Source organism: Corapipo altera, unplaced genomic scaffold (genome assembly GCF_003945725.1).
Source record: "Corapipo altera isolate COAL_440 unplaced genomic scaffold, ASM394572v1 22, whole genome shotgun sequence".
NCBI lineage: Eukaryota > Metazoa > Chordata > Aves > Passeriformes > Pipridae > Corapipo > Corapipo altera.
The window spans coordinates 9,816,755-9,831,283 of NW_020884886.1; the positions used below are offsets into that span (position 1 = coordinate 9,816,755).

The 14,529-nt window shown below is 40.0% G+C and overlaps 1 protein-coding gene across 1 annotated transcript in view; it reads right to left on the reverse strand.

Annotated features, from left to right (window-relative positions):
* Nucleotides 1-14,321, reverse strand: part of SEL1L3 (SEL1L family member 3) — a 33,897-nt gene extending 19,576 nt beyond the window's left edge. The window contains exons 1-9 of the mRNA XM_027642928.1: nt 14,136-14,321; nt 9,664-10,231; nt 7,984-8,110; nt 5,115-5,236; nt 3,664-3,779; nt 2,853-2,908; nt 1,720-1,852; nt 1,025-1,157; nt 143-289 (exon numbers count right to left, since the gene is read on the reverse strand). Of these exons, the coding sequence (XP_027498729.1) occupies nt 143-289; nt 1,025-1,157; nt 1,720-1,852; nt 2,853-2,908; nt 3,664-3,779; nt 5,115-5,236; nt 7,984-8,110; nt 9,664-10,231; nt 14,136-14,192 (1,459 nt within the window). The 5' untranslated portion in view covers nt 14,193-14,321. The remainder of the gene's footprint in view (nt 1-142; nt 290-1,024; nt 1,158-1,719; nt 1,853-2,852; nt 2,909-3,663; nt 3,780-5,114; nt 5,237-7,983; nt 8,111-9,663; nt 10,232-14,135) is intronic.
* Nucleotides 14,322-14,529: the final 208 nt, after the last annotated feature.

A 14,529-nucleotide genomic window follows, 5' to 3' on the forward strand; every position in this document is an offset into this window, starting at 1 on the left:
ATTGTAACATGATATTCCTTTACTAAGTTAGTTGATACGAAAAAAAAAAGGTATAACACATGAACTGAAGTCAAAGGATACTAACTTACATGACATATATTGTGGAGTTATTTAAGAACAATAAAAAAATCCCCATGATTACCATCTGGACTACTGAAGTCTATCTCTTGTAACAGTTTGAACAAAGTGTGGTACTTTTCCCTGAGCTCTTTTCCCCACATGAAGGCATCGCATTTGGATATTTCTCCATATTTGTGAATCAGCTCCAAATAATAGTTTTCATAGTAACCTAGAGAAAACAATATATTTAAGATATGAAAGTTGACTTTGCTGGCCTTGAAAACAAGCTTCTGGTAAGAAAAAAGATGTTTCTAGGGTAAACTAAAAAGTCATGGACAAGATGGGCACCTTCTTGACACACAGCAGTATGAAAAACTCCTACAGCTAGCACCACTTAAAAATATATTAAGATTTCTTCTTCCATACTCTGGTCACAATGCATGCAATCGACTGCTAATTAGAAACATAAGCTTGTTTTCAGCACACATTTTAAGACACGTTACTTGTATTTCACTAAAGCGGATACTTTGATATAAACCTGTTAATTACTGACCGTTAGGCAACTGTGGCAGAAACATTCCCGCAAAACTCATCTATTTTTGGGAAAGGGCTTAAAATACATTTGCCTTTAGGGTAATTTTGAAAAAGAAATGGAAGAAAGGCAATTGTATAGACTACATGTAAGCTTGAAAGTATTTCTTTGTCCCTTTATGTACCTGTCTTATTAGAGAAGACATATCAAGATGATTAAAGTTTGTATTTCCTGCTACAAAAGTATTTGCAGGGACAAAACCACAGTTTTAGCTACCAGTAACAAATTCAACTCTTGAAATTGCATTTTTTTCTTGTTATGGCTGAATTAAGTTTACTTTTGATGATTGATATCCAGATTCTTTTAAAAGGAAAGCAAACAGGTCTCCAAGGATGACAGTTTAAAATTCCTGTGTCATAGATCAACACTTACAACTTCTGTGAGCTTTTTCGCCTTGCCTTACAATATATCTGTACTCATGAACTATCTCTTGAATGTCCATACATCTCTCATAGTAGAGTTCAATTTGTTCCACCGTGTCTTTGTCACGAAGAGGATTAGAAATCTATAAAAAGGCAAATGATGGATAAATGTCATCCCTAGTATCCGTTGTTGTCTATGCTCAGCTAGAAAGAAGCGTTGTGGGTAAATAACAAAAGGAAACAGATTATTCACTACAATCAGTTTATCTGGCACATCATGTGTTAGACAACCTGATGGTGGCCACAACAGACTATGACTTTAAACAGTCAGCATAATCCAAAAATCATGGATGAACTTTCAAAAGCAACCAATCCCATGTGACTTTTACCAATTTTAACAAAACCACAGATTAATCAAATATGTCCAATACTATATCATCAGAAACTGGGAACAAAGCACTAGTGAAAAGACGTCCTTAATTAATATATATTTATGAACACTGCTTTACACATTCACTGCCCAAAGCATTATCTTTTAGTGTTTGAAGTGGCAACTAATATTGCTAATAAAGCTAATGTGTTCCTAGATACTATTATGCTTCATAGCAAGTTTATCACTTGGTAAGAACTCCAGTTAAAAAAAATAAAATACAGCCATAGTTGTCTGCTAATATTTAAACATTTCCAAACAGTGCTTTTGCTTACCTGTTCTGTTTCCAACACATTGAGACGATAGTATTTCACAGGTCCAAAGAATGCTTCAATACCACTTACATATCCACTGCCTCCAAGAACAAAGTATCCAGCAGTGTCATCATAATAGAAATCTTCCCTAAAACTTGAGAACATAAAAGAGAAGTAAACTGACTATCTAGAGGCATTGTAAAAGAAAAAAAGAAATCAGTATCTCAGAATTTCTGTAACCGACAGTCTTAAACTCATTGCAAGTGTCTTTTTCTTTGTTCATTTGTTTATTCTCAAAATCTACTCTACCATTTAGTATGATAAATTTTGGAATAAATTTAACAAATCCCTTCTCTACAAACATATCAAACCAGCAGGGTGTTTCATTTTTCTGACCTGTAAGTATCTTCTGATGTTTTATGCATCATTACCCAACCTCAAAGATTTCAGTTTCACTTCTCCCTTGCACTTTTCTAAAATTGGCATATTAAAATTTAAGTTATATCCTACATTTATTATTTACAAATTTTCAATTTCTGGTTTGTTAAGCATAGCAGAGAAGGAACAATACTGAAGTCTGCCATGCAGTTCACTGTTATGTAGTTTTCTTATTAACTGTGGGGTTTTTTAATTATTTACACAAGAAAGAGTCAATCTTAAATTATAGTGAAAGGGAATAACTAAAGATTCATTTTAAAAAATTATTCAGTTGCTTAGAATAAAGGATAGAGCAAGAATACTTTTGGTAGCAATTTTGCTCTCTAACTAAGCAAAGTAGGTAACAATTTCACTGGTGAAATCCTAGCTCTCTCACAGCAACAGCAAAACTTGACTTCAGTAAGGTCAAAACTTCATTCGAAGACTGATCCTAATGACACCAACCTGGGCAATCAGTTTTTAGTGAGGGCTTTCAGACTCTAGTACTGGATCATGCACTGTGTTAACCAGCTCATGGCATTAACAAAAACATTCAGCTCATGCCCAATGTAACCACAGTAATGCAAACTGGTTTTGAAAGCACAGTGTGGAAGAAGACCACAGACATTTTGAAAATCAATTAGAATATCAGTTACAAACTTGTGCTCTCCTTCTACCATTTTCTGTATCTGAACAATACAAACATACTCCTCCACAAAGGAGAAAATGCTGCTTACGTAAAAGATTGATGATGACGTCTTTTCAAATTCTTCCCAACACTGCTTACTTCTATCTAAAAGAACACAGAATATTAATTATAATAGAAGAAATGTTACAAGGTACATTTATTACAGTCTTAAGTTGCTCCAGGTGATGTTTAGATTGGATACTAGGAAAAATTTCCTCACTGAAAGGGTTGTCAAGCACTGGAACAGGCTGCCCCTGGAAGTGGTGGAGTTACCATCCCTGGAAGTGTTCAAGAAATGACTGGATGTGGCACTTGGTGATATGGTTTGGTTGACAAGGTCAAAGGTTGGACTAGATGATCTTGGAGCTCTTTTCCAGCCTTAATGATTCTGATTCTTGTCACTCAATAGATGCAAGACCTTCACCTCAGGGCTGTTCTCAATCCACTCTGCCCAGCCCGTATTTGTGCTTGGGATTCCCCTGACCCAGGTGCAGCATCTTGCACTGGGACTTGTTGAATGTCATGAGGTTCCCAAGGGCCCACCTCTCAAGCCTGTCCAGATCTCTTTGGATGGCATCTCTGTCCTCCAGTGTGTCAACCACACCACACAGCTTGGGTGTCATCAGAATACTTGCTAAGAGTGCACTCAATCCAACTCAGTCAATCAAAGTTAATTTCCCAAAGCTGGATGTCTGAACGTCCCTGGATAACTTCTAGTTTTAGATTTTTCATTCTTTTAATATGTGAGCATGTACAATTTACAGTATTTCTCTCAGTCTCAGCTATTAGTGAGTTTGTCAGAGGCATAATGAAATAAGACACATCTCAGCCTTGATCCTATAATTCTGTAGCAAGCATACCTGCCCACCCTTAAAAGAGAGATCCAGTCGAAACCATTGCTTCAGAGGAAGGCTGAAGCTAGTTTTCACTGCAAGGTCATCACCCCTCACGAGATGCATCTGAATATGCACATAACCTGACAGCAACAAAGGAAGAAAAAGGAAATAAACACCACAGAAACATTAACAGTAAGAATGGGTTTCCTAATGTATCATTCACAGTGATTCTGTCCTCTTCACCCTCTTCATCCCCAACAGAAATCTGGGCACGCACCAAGCCATACATCAGCTCTCACAGAATCCCACAGACACACACTCCATATTTCAGTTACACATCTCAGATGCTAATGCTCAGCCTCCCATATGAAACCACAAAATGAAAGCCAATTGTCCGAGGGATAAACAGACTAAATATAAGGCAAACAGGGAGGCTCAAACATCAGAAAGCAGATGTGACTTCCAGTAAAAAGCAGAAAGGAACAGCAGACAATGGTATCCACTCAACACTAACTGGGGGCATGTGAGTGCAATGATCAAGTACCATATGACTCTACCCTCCCCTATTCGGACCTGTAGAAGCTAGACTCATGGTCTGAGCTCTTAAGACCAGAACAGGCTATTATGCTAGTCTAGTCTAACACTGAGAACAAAACTGGCTGTAAAACTTCTCCAAGCAAATCTCATAATAAAGCTGATAACTTCCATTTTTGTTTGTTCTTCAAAGAAAAGCATCCAGTTTATAATGGATAAACTAATTATCTAGATTGGTTACAAGACAGAGAAAATGAAAATAGCAAAAATAAGAGAGAGGAAAAGATCAGTTGTGAAACTTGCAAAGAAGGGAGGAAAAATGTATTACGAGAAAGCCAGGTATACACTTCTAAAACTCTGCATGCTTATTTTCTTTGTGAGCCTGCCAGCCAGCTCCCAGCTGTCTTCTGGCAGGAATAGTCCTCTACTGCAAGCATTGAGAGACTAAGATGGTCTTTTTTCTTGATCAGGGAAAGAGACTGGGATTCCTGAACACTGAAATGCAGACAAGACCTTGAATCATTTTGTCTTTTTCTAAGGCTACTTCAAATTATAAAAAAATTTCATGTAGTATGTGTATAGGAATTAAGAACAATTTAAAACAACACTTTAATAATAAGAACAAAGGTTGTTCATTGAGGTAAGACTGTTTAATCCCAGTGTGTGTTCCTGGCCTGTAAGATTTAGTCCATTCTCCTCACAAAGCAGATATTTCCTGAAGTGAGCCACAAATAGATGCTGTGCAACTATTTCTCAGTTTTCCCCTAATAATTTAGTAGCTACTCTCCTATTGAGACACTATAGTCAAAAAGAAGCATTTTTCAAGGAATCAGTTTCACAAAATAGGTCTGATAACATATTTTTATAAATGTTATTCGTACGCACAGATCTATAAAGACTGTATTAGACCCCTCCTGAAAGCCATTAATAATATCCCTTACCTTCCTCGTTTAGAAACACGGCAGGAGTACCATACATTTCTTTCGAATCAATAAAATAGATTATACCACACAGATCCTTTTCACAGTGGTGGAGTAGATATAGCCAGATTGAAACGGTGAACCTGCATGAGCAAAAGCAAACAAAAAATCCACTCCTGATGAAAACTCTCTATATAGTTTGAAAAGCATGCATTTTACTTTAATTTAGCAAAACTTCCTCACACATGTAATCTTCAGAACAGAACACATCCTCTGCAGTGAAAACCTCCAGAATAACCACACTTAAGACTCTGATCTTTTAACCGCAGACTTTTGTGGTCATGACAGAAGAGAGTAAGGAAGCATTATCTGAACCAATTCCAGAATACCGGGTCAGAGCTACTTCCAGATCCCACATCAACAAGGAACTGAAAACACAACAGAGAAAACTCGGAGCCAAGCTCCCACATGCAGGCTACACTACAAAATCTCCCGATGCATGGTCTTGTCATCTTGACTGTTGAAGCCAGTAAAAACTTTTGTGTCTTCTACACTAAAAGCAAACTGTGAAAATGTGCTTGGGAGTAGCAGCTAAAAATTAATCCAATCTCTGGATAGTACAGATAGCTATGAATAACCGTCACAGAGATATCACAGGGTAAATAAAGGTGGAGCCTCTGCAAACTACAGAGCAGCGCAAAATAAAAAACCAAAGACTTATAAATGTCTGTACAAAGCTGGTTGAGGTACTAAAAGCTGAACTTGTACCACAGTATCTAATTTTAAGGAGTTCCTCTGTGCCAGACAAAATCTGCTTCCATGCTTTTAACAGCAATGAGATCACTTATTTCTCTAACATTGCCATAGCAGTTAGGCCAATCCTGAATGCCTTTAAAAACTGTACCTCCAATGTACAACTCAGCAAAGCACTATAATTATATCATATCTGATGAAATAGTTCACTTTTCTTAGTGACTTTTAGAAAAAGATATTCAGCTTTTGCATTTCTTAATTAATTAATAAAGGTCAATATTTGCTTATAATACTTCAGCATTGGGTCAGCTTGCATTGCTTCTCTCTTAAGAAATTGCTTAACACAAGTACTTTGTATGTTTTCCTAAACTAAAGGAATGTTGATCTGAAGGGCTAGCACTTGTTCTCTTGCTTTAAACAAATGCAAGGGTGATTAAGTTTTCCCTAACAGAAACTACACTTTAAATAGCTAGTATCACCATTTCCACCAGAGATGGTACACAAGTGAGGTAGAAAGGTTTGTAAATCACAACCACTTGTATATTGACTGTTATGACCTACAGGCAAACACTGTGCTCCCAGAAATACTGCTTATGCTTATACATCACTCTTTTTACCTTCCATCTCTGCTAATATAGCAAACTCAAATGCCGCAGTCTCCATTTAATCCTTGATTGCCAGGCTGAGACAATATCTGTTCTGGACACATTTCCTGGGACAGAGTTTGGAACAACGCTGACTCATTTCACATCCCCCATTGCTGCAGAATGACGAATAGCATGAGTAGTCCCTTACAGTCCCAGCCTATCCTTGCTGCAGCTGTCCACTGGTAGCCACCTCAAATGACAGTTGTCTATCTCCAGCTCTCTTTCTCTACAAATCCCTGACTGAATCCAAACAAGTAACTTCAGTTAGATTCATCTGCTTCTATTGACCTTTTGGTGCAGTGAGGAACCACTGCTCACATACAGAGAACTGAAGAAAACCTCTCTTCCTCTTCCTTGACAGAGCTACCTCAGGCTGTCACACAACCACAACATGTACTGGAGACATCACTTGAAGGAAAACACTGTGTGGATCAGGTAAAGAGCTTCATAAATTCATGCCATGTATTCTCAACCAGAGCTTTAGCGCCTCAGTGCCAGAAGCAGAATGCAACTGTGTTGGTGAGCAAAGGGCAGCAGGCTGTCACCCATCCTGAAGAAACTAGGAGCTAAAAATTGCTCTGCAGTTATGGCTTCAGAGCTATAGTCTGAGGGCTAGTAATTTGCATGCAACCTGTGCTCTCTGGCAAGTCATCTTCAGCACTCTTCCTGTGCTCACAGGCCAAATGCAAACCAGCAGGCAAGTTCCAGTTCCTGCAATCATTTCCTACTTCTGTAATAATGTTGTCAGGGTAAGAGCATCTGGTGGAAGAGAGGTATATTTATGTATGTCTTGTCCTCCAAAGTTGCAAAATATGACTGACGAGTTGTGGCAGTTTTGGGAAGGGGAAGAAGAGCAGAGTGAGATGATCTTTTAAGAGCAATTCCTCTCTAACTGAATAGTGTGCAGGGCCTAAGGAGTTTTACTCCTGTCTAAGTAGAAGAGTTTACACAGCAATAGTGAAAGGAAATAGAATAAGGTCAAGCTGGAAGACTTATTTAGGCAGAAGATCCTATCACTAAGGGCTTGTCAGCTGCAAAATAAATCAGAGTGTGAATTCATAGGGATAAAGCTGCTCCACGCTGCTTGTCCTTGCAAGAAACTTTACTCTGCACTTGGTCTGCAAATAATGTTATAAATGCAGATCTGTTTGTAATGCAGAAAACCCCAGGCTAAGTAGTACTGAGGAAGCAGCCTGATCATGACAGCTAACTCACCCTCCTAACTGTACCTAACCCACTCACTTACACCCACTATTGGCTTCTCTTGTATAGCACTGCACTGACACCTACTCTAAGTACCTTTCTGAGGTTCAGCTTAATCCAGTCCAAAACTGAGATCACAAAGAACTGCTACCTAGATTACTTTTGCACCTTTTCTCAAACTACTAGGCAGTATTCCTTTAACTTGTGGTGTAGCCCAAGAGTTTAAGTACGTTGTATAGCCTTCAATAATCAAGTACAGCCCAGTTCAATTATTTGCCTATACTTACATGGGATAATCAATCTGATGTTGTCTGGCTGTCTCAAGTTCTCTGTTTTCAAATTGTTCAAATTTCTTCACAATTCCTGTTTTTTCCCCACTGGAAGCATATATAAATTCAAGAATCTGGACCCCATCTGTAAAATACAATCTTTCTTAATCCGCCAGACAAAAAGCATTGATAACCAATTAATTAGCTCACACTCCTACAGTCAAACATTTAAATCACAGATTAAAACAGATTAAAAATTAATACAAACCCTCAATAAGTCCTTAAACACATATTCACTTGCTGTTATTAAATACATTGCAGTCTTGGACCAAATAACCCATGGAAAGTGAAATGGAGTCCATTTCCAGCTGATATTAGAAGCACAGAAAGAATAGACTAATTTAAAACTAGATACTTAAAGAACCAGTTAGTAAGGAAGAAACCTTCATTTATCTCATTTTATCTTCAATTATGCCTATGTGACATTTCTCCATGACTCTTGGACTTGTTCTCCATTTGCACCTCTCTGTATTGTAGGTATGGATAGATACCAGTTTTGTTCTTAACTGTAAGGATAATCCTGTAATAAAACTGATAAAGCTGCCCCTCCAAGAAACAGGAGAAAAATTTTCAAGGCCATGATATATCTACTATTAGATTGCTTAGAAAAACTCCAAAATCAACAAAAAAACCCAAACAAAAGCCACCAACAAAACAACAAAATAAACCAAACCCTGAGGAATTTGTTACAAGCTTATTTTAAGAAACTAAATTGAATAAAATTTTATTTCCTCCTATTTTGTGTCATACTGATTTAGACTATAATTAGATAATACATAAGATGTTTCACAGTGTTGTCAGGTGTCATATGCTGTCTCCAACAAGCATTTTAGAAAGCCTCTGAAGGAACCAGTATCATTGCTTTCTTGTTCTTCTTCAGAGCATTTACAAGTCAGTGTAGTGAAAAAAAGTGACATAAATACCATTGTGGGATTTTCTAGGAGAGAACAAATAACCTTTTTCCTTTTAGGTTCTGCTTTGGGTATGCATTGGTGGCAAAAACAATTGTCAGCAGGTGTAAAGCTAGAGATAGGCAGGCAGAAAAAGAAGTCAGAACTCAAAAAGTCTAGAAAGCAGAGTTGTGAGCTTCAATAGTCTATACAGTTGGCATGACACAATTTTTTATTTAAAACTATTACTTTTTCTTTTAAAATGCTTGTCCATAGTGGTTTGCCAGGGAGTGGGGAAGTGGTACTATGAAGTTTAGTGCACTATAATGCTTTAAAATGTATTTCTGGTGTGCGGCCATCACGTTAAGCAGAAGTAGATGCATGAACTGCAGAACTGACTGAAATAATGCAGTAAGGGACTGAACAATTCTCTGAACACAAAGGAATGATGTCCACTGACATCAGTGGGTTTTGACTGAAGTTGCTTGAATACACTTAGAAAATAGAAGGCCATGCTGCTACAAATTTCCAGGCTTGCTATGATGAAACAAGCTGAAGCGCTTGATGCCTTCAGTCATTTGCAAGGGTAACCTCACAGTTACGAAGTTTATATGTTCAACAATGTTTCTCAAGTAAACCATCCTAGGTAACATTTACTACTTACTAAAGGTAGTCACTTTTTAACAGCTTATTGTGTTATTTGTGTCCCACTAGTTTCCTTGGGAAAAAAAAGTGACATTACACCTACCACTTTCATGAGGGCACTGAGGTATCCTGTTTGCTCGGAGCATCCACAAATAGTCAGCACCCCACTGAAGACAAACTTTGTGGTCCTTATATGGCCGTTCAAAAGGTGGAACTGCCTCTAAAAATGTGTAATTCTTGGCAACTGCAGCCTGGTAGTCTTCATTCTGTTCATCGTCATAGTTGCTAGCCGATTTGTGACTAATCCATGCATACAATATCACACTATGCACTATTATTGAGTTTCTGATGATATAATCATCTCTGTAAACCATGATGCTCGGAAATTTCAAGTGTACTTGTCGTGTTCTGCTAACATAAAGGTTCTTCTCATCCTTCCATCTCCTTCTGTACACTGGTACACCAGTCCTGAACTCAGAGGAAGCTACAGCTTCCAAATTGACAATACAAGGCTTAGAACATAAATACTGAACTGACACCTTGGAATTGTTAAGAACTTTCTTTTCTAAAATGTTTAAATGGATAAAGTCCACATAATCCATGTTTTTCTCAAACTGTGGAGTAACTGCTGTTGTCTGTAATGTCTCCTTTCCAAAGGACGGTACAAAATTCTGGAAAAAAACCCCAAAACACAAGCATGTTAGCCAGAGAATCATGTTATCCATAGTATCTAAGTTTACATGATTACTTATATACTCAGAGTAATAACAGAACATTGCAAAGCAGAAGGTTTATATACCATATTTTAACTCCAAAATATGAGGTTTCTTTCACACAGCAAGTAGACATGGATTACTGGAGAGCTACCATCAAGATTTTAATGGTAACAACTTCCCTACATCAAGTTCTCAAAGTTACACATACCTCTACAAACAAACTGTATTTACAGGGTGTATCCTTCAGCCCTTACGCAAGTGGAATCTGGTCTAAGATAGCGACTTACACATCATGCTATTTACACATGTTCCTAGGATCAGGCCTAAAGAGTGTACTCTAAAATGTACTGGCATATATTCATTCCATCATTGTTCACTAGTATTGCCATTTCTTGACGTTTCTGTATCTTCCTAAAGAGTAAATAATTTTACTACCTGTCATGCAGGTACCTGAAGGGCAGAATAACAACTAAGGCAGCTCTCAATGGTTTCCTGAGAAAGAATTAATATTCATGAAGTGTTTAGGGGTTTATTTTTTAAGTGCTCCTATCTTGAAGATGGACTTGGAAATCTGAGCAGCAAGACCAGCAGGCTGCATTTGCTCAGCTTTTGCTCTCCACAGCTATGTACACTCTAATACACTTTGAGAGTGAGTGCTTGGACACACACCAGGATTATCCTCCATGATGAAGTTCTTGTCTCTAAGACTTCAAACAGCTTCTTTTCTTTCTGCCCTGCAGTCGGCATCCGTCTTGATGCACTGCCAAGGATACCGGGGATTACTCAGCTCAGAAGGTCAGTCACCGGCATGGCACTTCTGCCAGGTCCCTTGGTCTGTCTAAAATATTCAGAATTGCCACTTAGAATTACCAAGGAAGCTGGTTGTCAAGATTGCTTAACATGTCTCGGGTAACTTTTAACTTTGTTAAGCTCAAACTAATCAAATGGAAATTTATCTTGGATACATAACTTGGACTGATAGTTTTTTCACTGTGATTTTCAAAATATTTAAAAGCTTTGGACTAGTAATTAGCACACTTCTAATCATAGAAATTCTGTGTTGTGCACCTGAAAGTCAAGACTTTGCCCATGATCCAATGTGGGGATCAGTAAAAGTCCCTAATGATAAACTGTTTTGCTTTTTATTTCTTAAGACTATGTTGACACTCCTTGAGAGCTACACTGAAAAAATATCAAGTCAGTAAGATCTGGAAAGGTGTAAATACTAGGAAAAGTCAGAACTAGGTTTACCTGTACTACTTCCTTGTTCCTACAGATGAGGATTTTGGATTTAACAATGTGATCAAATGCTGTTTTCCCCCAAGTTCCCTGTCTTCTTAAAGACATAAAACAGCTCCAGGATTGTGAGTGGAACACAACTGTGCATAGAGTGGAGTTTTTACTTCAAGATCTTGATTTTTTTTAGGGCAGACACTGGAAGACAAAACTGAATGGGGGAACTTTCAGATGAGAAAGCTAGATACCATTGCTGGCAGATGGGTGATCTAGATCACTAGATTTATTTAGTGATCTGAGGTATTTCTGAACTTGTCACTTAAACCACTTTCCACAAGTGCAATCAAATGCTCTTTTTCTTCTTGTGTCCAACAAGACACCTGAAGTGAGATGTGTAGCGATGTTGAACGCTGATAACCATATGTAAGCACCAAGATATACACTGAGAACAAATAAAATGCTATAAAAATGCAAAACACTCCACAATGTCAGTATCTAGACTTTCTACAATAAGTACTCTTGTCATAGTGACAGCCTTCCTCTGTGCCTCATTTCCCACTCTATAGAATGGGATATTGTAAAAACTATGTGAACAGAAGGGGCTAAAAAAGGAATAGCCATAGGAGGTGGGTGTACATTGAAACACATATGGAATAACACACACACAAATAATGAGATAAAAGTTCATGAGAGAACCTTGATTTTAATACTAATCTTTCAGAGCTTGACTTGACAAAGATACTGTTCTTTTATATCGCCTACATAATTTTTCTTTGGTTATAGATATCTTTAAAAGCATTAAAAGCACATAGTAGCAACAACAAATTATCCTAAACCTCTTTTAGCTGATGGTTATAATTCACATTTCTTGATCTTACAGTAAAGAGTACTTGTAAACAGCTTAATCCTTGTGATATGGGGGTTGTGTCATGAGGAAGATGGTAATATATTATGAAAGCAATGCCATGTGGTTATCACAAAATGTAAAAGTCTACCAGGTAGACACTACAAACCATTGTGGTACCACTGTGTGCTTACCACACACACACATTTACTGTCAAAATACACGGAGCCAGCTCAGGTTTATCCAATACAGAGATATGGGAACTGGCTGCCAGCAAAGACAGCTTGGGTCTGGCACAGTTCACTAACAAAGATGCAGCAGCGTACAAATGTGTCCATCTGATTTTCAGTGAATGGCAGAAATTTTGTGGTGGGGATCTTCAGCCCTTCTGGTCTTCGTGCCTTTCCCTTAGTGCCTATTCTGACAAATGACTCCCAAAGAGTTACTCAAGAGACTTTACTTTGTATTCTTTGGTCCCTGGGTATTATCTGAGGAATATGCTGCCAAAAGGCATGAAGCATATTCGGGTCTGCTGTTACACTCCCCTAACAAACCCTTCAGGAGGCTCATCCAGTAAAGAGCAGGGTGCAAAGGACCCTGAGCAACTCCACATCACTGGAACTGTGGCGGAGACTGTAGACCATAAACTCCTAGACCACGGCTGAGTCTCTGTTACCACTTGGTCACCTCTACACACTGCTCCCTGGTGAAATGCATTGTGTGCTCATCACCTAAATGTTCCTCCTGGGTGAGGAATCCCAGCATTTCCCTCCCTGCTATATCACACAAGGCAGACTTAATTGTGCATCACCTCTGACTACATCAAGCAAGGATGTAAAATTACATTAAATGTTGAGTATGATTAGGAGACTTAAATATAAAAGTTTCCCAGCACACTAAAGAGTCCAGCTACACTGATTCAAAATGTTACCATGAACTAGGCAGAGTTCAACAAGACAGGCATAAACTCTGTGTTGTGTGGGGGAACTTAGCCTCAAAAGCTGTAAAAGGTTTTTTCTTTACTTAAACCCTGCTGAATCTGAATGAATCAGTCCAAGTCGTCCCATCAGATCTTGGGATAAAAATCACCGTGGGAGGTAATCACAACAAGTGTTAGGAAACTGAAGATCTTCAGTAGCGTAATAATACAGAAATGATCGAGAAACCATTTTTTCACTCTCTGGAGTCAGATCTCAGCAGGACCTTCCATGGGTTCACCCCTACAGAGATTCCACATAACTCTATCAAACTGCATGTTTGCACAAGTCTGAAGATAATCGCAGTCCTTCACCTGTGAACGCCTGACACGTCATGCTACATTTTAAGATGCGTGAAAAGACAAGACAAAAAGTGGTGTTGATCAGCACCAATATGGTACAAGAATACAAAGACTTTAACCGGAGTTTGTGTTTAGTAGCATAAAATACAAAAAAGTAGCTCAGTATATGCCTCTAAAACGCGGTTGTTTCCGTAAGCCAGTGCAGCAGCATGCTCAGCCGTTCACCTGTAAGTAGATGTCAAACACATCCTCCTTCTTTCCACACTAGAAATTTAACGTCACCCAGGACAGAAAGCTTTTTAACACCTGGATGTGACGACTCGGCACTCTCCAGCTGGATAAGGCAGGGGGCCCTGGGGGCCAGGCCGAGCGGCCGCGCACTCCGGACAGCGGCCCCGGCTCCCTCTGCGCGAACAACCCGCGGCCCCGCCCGGCCCGGCCCCGCCGCGATCCCCGCGCTGCGCCGGGCGCGGGGCAGGTGCGGGGCCGGCGGAACTCACCGTGAGGAGGAGGAGCAGCAGCGCAGGAGGGCGGCGGGGCTGGGTCGGGGGCTGCATGCTGCTGCTGCTGCTGCTGCCGTGCCCAGCGCGTTCGGGAGTGCGCGACCGGCCCGACGACAAGGATGCGGCAGATCCGGCTTCCTGGAGGAGGGGCAGCCGCCCGGGCAGGGCAGGGCAGGGCCCCGCGCCGCAGGTGCGGAGCGGCAGGACGGGCCCAGCCCCAGCGGTGCTGCGCGGCGGCAGCGGGGAGCCGCGCAGCTCCGTCCAGCAGTCGGGCGGCGTCCCGGGAGCGCCGCGCCCGGGGAGAACCCCGCGCAGGGCCGCGCCCGCCCGCCGTCCCGGCGGCTCCGCGGCGGCCCCCGCGCTCCTCCCCTCCCTGGCGCCTCGGCGCTGC